Source organism: Chanodichthys erythropterus, chromosome 9 (assembly GCF_024489055.1).
Source record: "Chanodichthys erythropterus isolate Z2021 chromosome 9, ASM2448905v1, whole genome shotgun sequence".
NCBI classification, from domain to species: Eukaryota; Metazoa; Chordata; class Actinopteri; order Cypriniformes; family Xenocyprididae; genus Chanodichthys; species Chanodichthys erythropterus.
The window spans coordinates 14,883,199-14,895,439 of record NC_090229.1 but is presented as its reverse complement, the minus strand read 5'-3'; the positions used below and the strand labels follow the sequence as shown (position 1 = coordinate 14,895,439).

Sequence of the window (12,241 nt, the reverse complement as noted above, 5' to 3'; positions counted from 1 at the left end):
TTTGAGGCTGTGCTCCGTGGCTAACGGCTAATGCTACACTGTTGGAGAGATTTATAAAGAATGAAGTTGTGTTTATGAATTATACAGACTGCAAGTGTTTAAAAAATGAAAATAGCGATGGCTCTTGTCTCCGTGAATACAGTAAGAAACGATGGTAACTTTAACCACATTTAACAGTACATTAGCAACATGCTAACGAAACATTTAGAAAGACAATTTACAAATATCACTAAAAATATCATGTTATCATGAATCATGTCAGTTATTATTGCTCCATCTGCCATTTTTTGCTGTTGTCCTTGCTTGCTTACCTAGTCTGTTGATTCAGCTCTGCACAGATCCAGATGTTCTGCCCTTGTCTAATGCCTTTCATAATGTTGGGAAAATGGGCTGGCATATGCAAATATTGGGGGCGTACACCCTGACTGTTACAATGGAGTTTGAGACTCAATGTATGTCATTTCCATGTACTGAACTCTTGTTATTCAACTATGCCGAGGTAAATTCAAATTTTGAATTTAGGGCACCTTTAAAGCTAAAGAACTACTTCGGGAGCAGGGACTTTCTGAAGGGGGAAATTTTTTTACCCAGAACTTAATTTAGATGCAGGTCCCTGCTGTCGAAACAGTGAGTACCACCCCAAAGTCCCTAGTTCCTGGGTAAAGTTCATGCGGTGTAAACACGGCTTAATGTGACCGCGTCCTAAGGTGTAGACATTATATGTAAGCCATATGCATACCATACCAATGGCAAATAGAAGCAGCGTTTGGGAAAACCTTTTTGAAAACAATCATCGTTTATGCTATTTTGTTTCGCACAAGAGTTAAAGGTGCCCTCGAATGAAAAATTGAATTTATCTTGGCATGGTTAAATAACAAGAGTTCAGTACATGGAAATGACATACAGTGAGTTTCAAACTCCATTGTTTCCTCCTTCTTATATAAATCTCATTTGTTTAAAAGACTTCCGGAAAACACTCGGATCTCAACATAACACCGACTGTTACGTAACAGTCGGGGGCTCCGCCCCCAATATTTGCATAATGCCAGCCCCTGTTCGAGGCATTAGACAAGGAAAGGCAGTATTAACGTCTGGATCTGTGCACAGACGAGGTAAGCAAGCGAGAACAACAGCGAAAAATGGCAGATGGAGCAATAATAACTCACATGATCCATGATATCATGATATTTTTAGTGATATTTGTAAATTGTCTTTCTAAATGTTTCATTAGCATGTTGCTAATGTACTGTTAAATGTGGTTAAAGTTACCATCGTTTCTTACTGTATTCACGGAGACAAGAGCCGTTTGCAGTCTGTATAATGCATAAACACAACTTCATTCTTTATAAATCTCTCCAACAGTGTGTAATGTTAGCTTTAGCCACAGAACACAGCCTCAAACTCACACAGAATCAAACGTAACCATCTAAATAAATACTTTACTCACATAATTAGAAGCATGCATACAGCATGCATGACGAACATCTTGTAAAGATCCATTTGAGGGATATATTAGCTGTGTGAATTTTGTTTATGCGATGACTATAGAGTCCAGAGCTCGTGTGGCAGAGGTAGCGCATCTCTTAAAGGGGCCACGCTGAAAAAATCTGTGCATAGTTAATGATGCCCCAAAATAGGCAGTTAAAAAAATTATTTTAAAAAAATCTATGGGGTATTTTGAGCTGAAACTTCACAGACACATTCAGGGGACACCTAGGACTTATATTACATCTTGTAAAAAAACAATCTAGGGCACCTTTAAATAGCTACTTTGAGAGAACCAGCATATTTTCTGCTATTATTTGAAAATAAGGCCAGTATCAGTCTAGTTACTGAACAAACTAATACACATGTTGCACAATGTACATGCAATGAATCTGGATCTGATCCAAGTCTTTCTGATTCAATTTCTCTCTTTCCAGCCTACACTAGAGGTAAACCATCATGCAGGGAAGTCTTTAGACAGTTTCTGCAAGTGGCAAAAGTCCATCCTGCACCGGAACGGTCATGGGAATGCCATCCCTGACAATGGAATTGCACACCATGATACAGCAGTCCTCATCACCAGGTTAGCATGAAGATGATTTTAGCTCTGTTTGTGGTGTTGTGTTAGGCCTATTTCACTCTTTTGACAGTGACAGAGAACTAAGTTTCACAATGTCAGTATTTGTTTTTGTTTAAATATATACTTTTTATGCACATCCACAGTAACATCTGTCTAAAATTTTGTAGCACTCTGTTGGTTCTAAAGGCAGCAGGTCATAATTTTAAAATGGCTTTAAGTACTTGAAATGTGTGTTTGGAAGAACTAACGATTTATGGTAAATCATGCTATAGCTTTAATCCATACAATGAGGAGTTAAGTTGAATTCCTGCGCTTGAGAGCTGAGTGTGTGAGGTATGTGTGAAGTATGAGAGAGAAATAGAGAGTGAGAGTGAAGGAGATACACAGAGAGAAATACAAGTGTGGGAAGTGTTGAGTCTTTATATTGGAGGCCTGTATCAGAGGGTACGTCTGCTGGATGCATCAAGCGTTTCCTTTCATTGTCTTCACTCTCTTATCAAGAAAGTGTCCAGTCTGTGAACTGTCTCACAGCACTGGTATCTGAGTGTGTGTTTGTTCTGTGGAAAACAAGCAGTTCATTCACCACAACATTTCTGTGGTATGTTTTCAGGTATGACATCTGCATCTACAAGAACAAACCCTGTGGAACACTTGGTAAGCCATCCATCCATCCATCCATCCATTGCCTTATCTGTCTGCATATATTCAGTATATATTTATCAAATTCTCACTTCTTCTCTGTTCATAACATAGCTAATCAAAGGTTTATTGGTACTGTATAGTTTTAATTTGATTTTGATTAGTTTGTAGAGACTAATTAATTAATGAACTAATGAATAGTACTGTAGTGTGGCTTGTATAGTGTATGCATATATGTTTTTGCATATCCACCTTTTTTTTTCAACGCGGAAGTAAGCTATTTCCTGTGATTGTTAAGACTTCAGATTCATTAGCAGCTATAGGTAAACAACTATGAACAATTACAAAGTGCAGTAAATTGCTATTTGCGCAACAAAACCAGATAATAAATTAAAATAATATGATAACAAATTCAAGTTTGCAGTATAAATCAGCACAACAAACTGTTTTTGTGGAGCTAAAAGTTAAAATTCAAGTTAAAAATGGCAACGCCTGATCTTACATTAAAAATAAGGTGGATAGTATTGTAGCATATATGTGTGTGTGTGTCCATGTCACTGTGCGCATGTGCACACACGTGTCTGTATCAGGTCTGGCACCTGTTGGCGGTATGTGTGAGCCAGAGAGAAGCTGCAGCATCAATGAAGACATTGGTCTGGCCACTGCTTTCACTATTGCACACGAGATTGGACACACGTGAGTCTTTTCCAAAAACCTCCTTCTGCTCCTACAGTGTCTTGTGTTCCTCTGCTCCTCCATGTCTTTCTTCCTGGATGATTGATGCTGTTTGCTTTGAGTCAAGGTTAGATTTCAGTAAGGTAGAATCAGGCAAATGTCTTTGTTTTTGTATCTTTATGTACACTGCAATGGAAATTGCTACATTCTTTTCTAAATTGTCTTAACAGGGGCAGGTGCAAGTGAGAAAGCCTGGGATAGGTGCAAGCTATATAGCCTATATTAAATGGAAAATGGACTTAAATTATTCTTAAAATTTTTATTTATGTTGCTCACCTTGGAAACTGTGGGATCTTGAGGGAACTGCAAGGGGTTTGAGTAGATGAAAAGCAAATAATTAGTTAAATCATAAAAATATAAAATGAAAATTAACACAGAAATGTAATATAAAAAATGAAATGCTTCCTGAAAAAGATAAATCATTTAACAAACATTAACCAACATCAGAGAACTGTGAACATGGAAATGTGTTGTTCAATTATTGAAATATTAACTAACTAACTAAATCTCAGGAGTGAGTATTTTAGTTCAAAGGAGCTTAGCCGACAAAAAAGTTTAGGAATCCCTGATGTACCTGTTTTCAAAAACGGTGTCAGCAGTACATCAGCTCTCTGAAATTCCAGTTTTACCTACTTAAGTCATCAGGGCATACCCTTTCAACTCTGACCCTTGACATTTGACCACTACTCTGAGTGGCCTACCAAAACAAACTTGGGTTATATTCAAGGATGAACTACAAAGCCACCCGAGCCATTTAAATATGAATAATGCTCATTATCAACAACTGCACTAATATTTTCTCTCAGTCTTGCGATATTTATATCTTGTTAGTGGAGCAAGTGACGACAGACTCTGATGCTCCAGGCGGCTCTCATTGGGCTTTTCGTTTGTGGTTTCTTGCACTCCAAGACGTTGAAGTATTGTTTTACTTGGTGGCCCAGCATTCCATTCACTTTCTGCAGTTTAATCATGCATATGGATTTATGGGCACGCCTGGCTGATATCGTGCCACTGCCTGCACATATCATTCCTCAAACCTTAAAAATACTTCCATGAAAGGAAATTCTGTTGTCATTTTTGCTGTTTTGGTAGTTGAAAAGCATTTTTTGCTATCATTGTTCAGATCTGAGCTGTTTGTGCTGGGTCACCCAGTATTCTGTTGCCTTGGCTACGCTCATGGGCCTCGGAGCTGTTTTCATAGGTGGTGAAGTCATTAGTGGTCTGGTCCTAATGGTTCGTCCAGGTACCTTTGAACTGATGGCCATATGACGCTGCGCACTGGGGCTGTCTAGACAAGGGGGCATATGTTTAACTGTGTGTAGGATTACATAAGTTGTGTGAGGTGCTGATGGGTTTGTTTGTGTGTTCACATTCTGTAACCTGGACCATGGGATTCCATTTGTATACTTCCATAAAATCACTCATCTCTCTCTTTCAGGTTTGGGATGAATCATGATGGTGTTGGCAATGCATGTGGGGTGCGCAGTCAGGAGACCGCTAAACTCATGGCTGCCCACATCACCATGAAGACTAACCCCTTCGTCTGGTCTGCCTGCAGCCGTGATTACATCACCAACTTCCTCGAGTGCGTCTGCTGCCCAAGTCTGAGATCTGTATTTCCACTGATGCGTACTGTATTTAGTGTGAAATTTTGACTGTATCAACATTGGATTTCAGTATCATAAATTATGAATATAATTGATGTGAATGTCTTTTTAATCTCAAACACAAATTGTTACATAAGGTATTTATAATTAAAAATAGACCAATATACATGATGATTAATTATAAATTTCTTTAAAATTAGCGTTTTATAATAATACAATTATATTTTAATACAATTAAAGTACAATTGTGTACTTATTTATATACTTTACTGTCAAACTGCTCCCTTTCAAGGGAACTATGCTGCATCGGAATGTTGACACTATGGGAACACTTCTGCATGATTGTGTCTGAAGCATGTGTGAAATCACTCCAATCTCATTCATCCTGTGACGGATGACAGCATTCCGCGGAAGCTACAGTAGAAAAAATACCTGGACCAAACATCAGCCGTTCCATAGCAGCTATGGTGGCTATTGAGAGACAGCTATGGCTAAACTTGTCTGGTATAAAGGAAAAGGACAAGACTTTGACTCTGTTGGACACCTGGTCCTCCTTGGGTTCAGCCAGGTGGAAGTGGACTTGATCGCATCAGAGGAGAGGACGCACTGTCTGCTCTGGTTCTCCCTCATGCATCCAGCTCTGTTGGGGTTGGATGCCATGGTTCAGATGTGAAGTTCTAGAGAGGGTTCACCAGGACAGGGTTCGTCTTCTATAGTAGCCCCATTCTGGCCGGCCCGAGTATAGTTTCTCGGACTTGATGTCTCTCCTGTATGGCTCTCCATTATTGTCAGGAGGGATCTTCTCTCCCAAGCAGGGAACTGTTTGGGGGGATCATGCCGATCTATTACCCTAGCTGGAGATATGTGGGTTTGGCCCCTGAGGAGGACTAACTCTTAAACTCTGGTCTCTCAACTGAGGTTTTTGAGGTTTACGTGGTGGTTGCCATGCACTTTTGGGGAGTAAATCATTGGGGAGACATTCATTGGTATCTTTTTCCCTACATGGTGCTATGCAGTGGAGACCTGCAAGTCAAGCAAGAGTTCCAGCAATGGGATTTGGCCATTGTTCTGGAGGGGTTGTCTATGGCACCCTTTGAGCATATTGAGTCATTCTCTGAAAAATTCCTTACTCTCAAGATGGCTTTCTTACTTGCTATTACATCTCTAAAGAGGGTAGGAGATCTGCAGGCCCTGTCTGTTGCCTCCCGTCTAGAGTTTGCTCCTGGCATGGTAAAAGCTTTTCTTCATTCTTAACCGGGTATGTGACAAAGGTGTAGCATTAACTACAAACCCGATTCCAAAAAAGTTGGGACACTGTACAAATTGTGAATAAAACAGAATGCAATGATGTGGAAGTTTCAAATTTCAATATTTTATTCAGAATACAACATAGATGACATATCAAATGTTTAAACTGAGAAAATTTATAATTTTAAGTGAAAAATAAGTTGATTTTAAATTTCAGGAATAGGAATAGGAATGTTGTCCCATTCTTGTCTACAGGCTTCTAGTTGCTCAACTGTCTTAGGTCTTCTTTGTCACATCTTCCTCTTTATGATGCACCAAATGTTTTCTATGGGTGAAAGATCTGGACTGCAGGCTGGCCATTTCAGTACCCGGATCCTTCTTCTACGCAGCCATGATGTTGTAATTGATGCAGTATGTGGTCTGGCATTGTCATGTTGGAAAATGCAAGGTCTTCCCTGAAAGAGACAACGTCTGGATGGGAGCATATGTTGTTCTAGAACTTGGATATGCCTTTCAGCATTGATGGTGCCTTTCCAGATGTGTAAGCTGCCCATGCCACACACACTCATGCAACCCCATACCATCAGAGATGCAGGCTTCTGAATTGAGCGCTGATAACAACGTGGGTTGTCCTTGTCCTCTTTAGTCCGGATGACATGGCGTCCCAGTTTTCCAAAAAGAACTTCAAATTTTGATTCTTCTGACCACAGAACGGTTTTCCACTTTGCAACAGTCCATTTTAAATGAGCCTTGACCCAGAGAAAACGCCTGCGATTCTGGATCATGTTTAGATATGGCTTCTTTTTTGACCTATAGAGTTTTAGCCGGCAACGGCGAATGGCACGGTGGATTGTGTTTCTGGAAATATTCCATGTTGTGATTTCCATTACAGTAGCATTCCTGTATGTGATGCAGTGCCATCTAAGGGCCCGAAGATCACGGGCATCTAGTATGGTTTTCCAGCCTTGACCCTTACGCACAGAGATTGTTCCAGGTTTTCTGATTCTTTGGATGATATTATGCACTGTAGATGATGATAACTTCAAACTCTTTGCAATTTTTCTCTGAGAAACTCCTTTCTGATATTGCTCCACTATTTTTTGCCGCAGCATTGGGGGAATTGGTGATCCTCTGCCCGTCTTGACTTCTGAGAGACACTGCCACTCTGAGAGGCTCTTTTTATACCCAATCATGTTGCCAGTTGACCTAATAAGTTGCATATTGGTCCTCCAGCTGTTCCTTATATGTACATGTAACTTTTCAGGCCTCTTATTGCTCCCTGTCCCAACTTTTTTGGAATGTGTAGCTCTCATGAAATCCAAAATGAGCCAATATTTGGCATGACATTTCAAAATGTCTCACTTTCAACATTTGATATGTTATCTATATTCTATTGTGAATACAATATAAGTTTATGAGATTTGTAAATTATTGCATTCCTTTTTTATTCACAATTTGTACAGTGTCCCAACTTTTTTGGAATCGGGTTTGTATTGTATATTGCTTTTCCCAGTTAGGGAACTTGATTGTTACATCCAACACTCTGCCCAGTGGCGTTAAACTGACCAGTTGCTGATATGTCGTAGTAGGTATGAACGTTCCCATAGCGTCAAAATTCTGAAGCAGCGTTCAGTTCCTTTGAAAGGGAATGTCTTGGTTGTGACTGTAACCCTGCATCCCTGAGAAGGGAACGATGTCTTGCTATACTTCCTGCATGCCTGATAGTGACTTACTTCATCCAGTCAGAAGCAAAATGTTTTGTCCAGGTATCCTTTATAACTTCCATGGTACGCCGTCATGAGATGGCATTTTGCCAATGAGTTTGAAGTGATTTCACATGTGCTTCAGATGCAATCACATCGTTCCTATACCATCAACATTCTTATGCAGTGTCTCATTCCCTTCTCAGGGAACCAAGGTTACAGTCATAACAGACTTTTTTTTTCTTAAATTAATACTTTTGTTCTGCAAAGATGTATTAAATTGTTTAAAAGTGACAGTACAAACATTTAATGTTAAAAAAAAAGATCCTTGGGTAAATGCCTTACAATAGTGATTAAAACAGGTTCCTTAACCATTAAAGCTGATCCACTCACAGTTGTGAGTTTGTTGGATTGGTGTTTGTTGGCATCAGGGCAGTATGACCTAGCCTTCAGACTTCCGTCACTTCTGACATACCCGTTCTGTTTTCTTTCTGATTGTTTCACAGCTCTGGCATGGGTTCCTGCCTGAACAATGTTCCCCCAAAACAGGAATTTGTTTATCCCACCACAGCCCCTGGCCAAGCCTATGATGCAGATGAGCAGTGCCGTTTCCAGTACGGAGTGAAGTCTCGTCAGTGTAAATACGGGGTACTTGCATCACTCAGTGTAATTGAAAACAGCTCTTCACCCAAGAAAGAAAATTTCATCATCATCAACAACATCATCATCATCATCATCATCTATTAAAAATGCAGATCAGCATGATTTTTGACTATGAGACCATGGTAATACCATGTTTTTTTCTGATCTACACTGTCGATCAAAAGTTTGGGGTCACTTCGTAAGATTGAACTTTCTATTTATCAAAGAATCCTGGAAAATTGAAAACAGTTATTTTGAATTGTAATAAATTTCATATTTACAGTTTTTAATGTATTTTTATCAAATAGATTCAGCTTTGGTGAGCATAAAAGACTTCTTTCAAAAACAATAAACTGCCTCTAGACCTATTGAACAATAGTGTATATCACCATACAAAGCATTGTGCTATAGATGTTAGAGTCATTTATTGTGTTAGTAACAACAACAATAATAAAAATACCATGGTAATGCTACATCTTTTGGACATATACCATGAAAGTACCATGCTGTTCTATAAAGTACCTTGGAATGTTGAAATAACCATTTAAATGGTTGATATGACCCATGTGCAATATTTAATGTATTCTAAAGGTATTTGATAGCTTTTTGTGAGGAACAGACACAAATTTAGGCCATTGTTCGCTAAAATATTTCTTTTCATTTTTGGGTGAACTTGTTCAATAATTGTTTGTTTAAACACTCTTTTTTATGTCTTATATATTATCTATATATATATATATATATATATATATATATATATATATATATATATATATATATATATATATAAAATTATTTTTACATATTCCCCTGGTTTCACAGACAAGGCTTAAACTAGTCCTAGACTGAAATGCATGTTTGAGCTTTTTTAACTGAAAGCAACTTACACTGACATATCTTAAAGGGTTAGTTCACCAAAAAATGAAAATTCTGTCATTTATTACTTACCATCATGCCGTTCCACAGCTGTAAGACTTTCGTTAATCTTCAGAACACAAATTAAGATATTTTAGTTGAAATCTGATAGCTCCGTGAGGCCTCCATAGGGAGCAATGGACACTTCCTCTCTCAAGATCCATAAAGTTACTAAAAACCTATTTAAATCGGTCCATGTGAGTACAGTGGTTCAATATAAATATAAAGCGACAAGAATTTTTTTTGTGGAGCGCCAAAAAAACAAAATAACGACATATTTAGTGATGGCCGATTTCAAAACACTGCTTCATGAAGCATCGGAGCATAAATGAATCAGTGTGCCGAATCATGATTCAGATCGCGTGTCAAACTGCCAATGGCTGAAATCACGTGACTTTGGCGCTCCAAACAGCAGATTCGACACACTGATTCATCTGTGCTCCGATACTTCCTGAAGCAGTGTTTTGAAATCGGCCATCACTAAATAAGTCGTTATTTAGTTTTTTTTGGCGCTCCAAAAATATTCTCGTCGCTTTATAATATTAATATTGAACCACTGTACTCACATGAACTGATTTAAATATGTTTTTAGTACCTTTATGGATCTTGAGAGAGGAAATGTCATTGCTCCCTATGAAGGCCTCACTGAGCCATCGGATTTCAACTAAAATATCTTAATTTGTGTTCTGAAGATTAACGAAGGTCTTACGGGTGTGAAACGACATGAGGTTGAGTAATAAATGACAGAATTTTCATTTTTGGGTGAACTAACCCTTTTAAAATATGTCACTGCCATTGTTTTGTCACAAGATGTACACCAGTAATGTTTTTTTTCTAGGGTATGTTTATAAAAGCTACTTAAATACCCTAATTGAAAAAAGGTTTAATCCTGACTTAGCCTGAAGCCGCACACACTTAACGATTGTAAGGCCGATTATGAATGTAAATTGATACTTATGACTGATCGCGCTCAAACGCTTCCAGTCAGAGCCAGTTGCGTTCAGTCTGCGATTACAGTCGGTGTTCAAATTCCATGTGTAAGTATATAAATATGCTTCAGTCACAGGAAACAATCGCTGTATGTTGAGCACAGTCTTAGAATGTTTTAGCTAGTCATTAAATGTGTGCCCGGCTTAAGCCGTCTGTGAAACCGGCCCATTGACTTATCTAATTTAGAAGTATATAACCATCCTACAGTAAGACATCTATGCTGAAGTGTCATCTTTGGACAGATGAATTGTGGGTTATGGTCCTGTCCAGGTTGCCTTTACATCCCCACAATAAATCATTTAGCACACTCTCTCTCCATCCCTCCCTCTTTCTCTCTTTAAATCTGCACCAGATGGTAGTTCTACCTTTCGCTGGCCGTAACATTCCATCTTTTTGCTCTCCCCCAAGACTTCAGACCGCTGGCATTCTGCCACTTTTGTCCAAAACCACATGTTGGTCAAAAATTTGCTATTCTTTGGTTTGTGGCTCTATTCTCTGCCAGCCATGGTTGACCTTTACACCTCCACAGACACGCATTGGAGCTCCATCTTTAAAGTGAGCTATATCTGCTCATGTTGAGTTGAGCTTTAGGTATTGACTGCTTTATTGGATGCCAGTGCAGGAAACTGAACATCTGGAGGAGGATAACACACACTAGTTCAGCTCTCATTGTAACTATGTAGTCTAATAAAGCAGGAAGTTATTGGGTAGGTCTGAAGTGCAGTGTGTGGCTGACAACTAGTGGACTAGTGGATTCATAAACACCTCTGATTGGCCATTGTGTTCACGCATTCATCAGATATGTCTGTGATTGGCTACAATGATCAACGCTTCAAAAACATGTTGTACTTTTGACAACACTACTTACAGCTGATCTACATCATGAGATGTGTCAGAAACAAAAATAGTATAACTCTTATGGACTTATACCATGGAAGTACTATAATTTTATTTAAAGTATTATGTAAATAGCTTCATACATGAATGTAATAAACATTTAGTACCATAGTATATAAGGGCAATTACCATCGCAACACCCCATCAACCATCCACAGTATCATAGCAACATGATAAGCACACTCAGAGCACCTGGAGGACATTGTTTGGTGCAGGAATGTCCTACTTCTACTCTTTCCACACAGTTCTTTAGCCTCTTGAGTGTTTCTTAATGTCTGTTTTTCCCACATTGTCTGGAGTTTTGTTTAGTGGCTTGTGTGTGTGTGTTCAGGAAGTGTGCAGTGAGCTTTGGTGCATGAGTAAAGGGAATCGCTGCATCACCAGTAGTATCCCAGCAGCCGAGGGCACCATCTGTCAGACCAGCACCATCGAAAAAGGGGTAAGCACAGGAAATTCTGGGAGGAAAATCAGAACACAGATATAGGCTCAGGAAACAGAGCCTTTTTTTGGCTTGATAGGTAGAAAACGTTTAAAAATGCAATGGTTTTATGTAATATAATATAAATGTTCTGTTTTGTTGCCTAATATTACATATTTAATGTTGATTAATGATATTTTCTCATTAGTGGTGCTACAAAAGAGTGTGTGTGCCGTATGGAACACGTCCAGAGGGTGTAGATGGTGGGTGGGGCCACTGGTCACCATGGGAGGAGTGTAGTCGCACCTGTGGGGGCGGAGTCTCATCCTCTATTCGCCATTGTGACAGCCCCAGGTGAGTACTAAAACTTTTATTCAGCAAG

General features: G+C 39.0%; 1 protein-coding gene across 3 annotated transcripts in view; it reads left to right on the top strand.

The window, feature by feature from the left end:
- The window catches only part of adamts10 (ADAM metallopeptidase with thrombospondin type 1 motif, 10), a 73,734-nt gene that overhangs the window by 25,827 nt on the left and 35,666 nt on the right, over nt 1-12,241 (top strand). For all 3 annotated transcript variants that reach the window (XR_010895967.1, XR_010895968.1, XM_067394695.1), the window contains exons 7-13: nt 1,923-2,068; nt 2,676-2,719; nt 3,295-3,400; nt 4,878-5,024; nt 8,504-8,645; nt 11,773-11,880; nt 12,068-12,213. Coding sequence is in view for 1 of the 3 variants with exons in the window: in XM_067394695.1 (XP_067250796.1) it covers nt 1,923-2,068; nt 2,676-2,719; nt 3,295-3,400; nt 4,878-5,024; nt 8,504-8,645; nt 11,773-11,880; nt 12,068-12,213 (839 nt within the window). In the remaining 2 variants the exon portion in view is untranslated. The remainder of the gene's footprint in view (nt 1-1,922; nt 2,069-2,675; nt 2,720-3,294; nt 3,401-4,877; nt 5,025-8,503; nt 8,646-11,772; nt 11,881-12,067; nt 12,214-12,241) is intronic.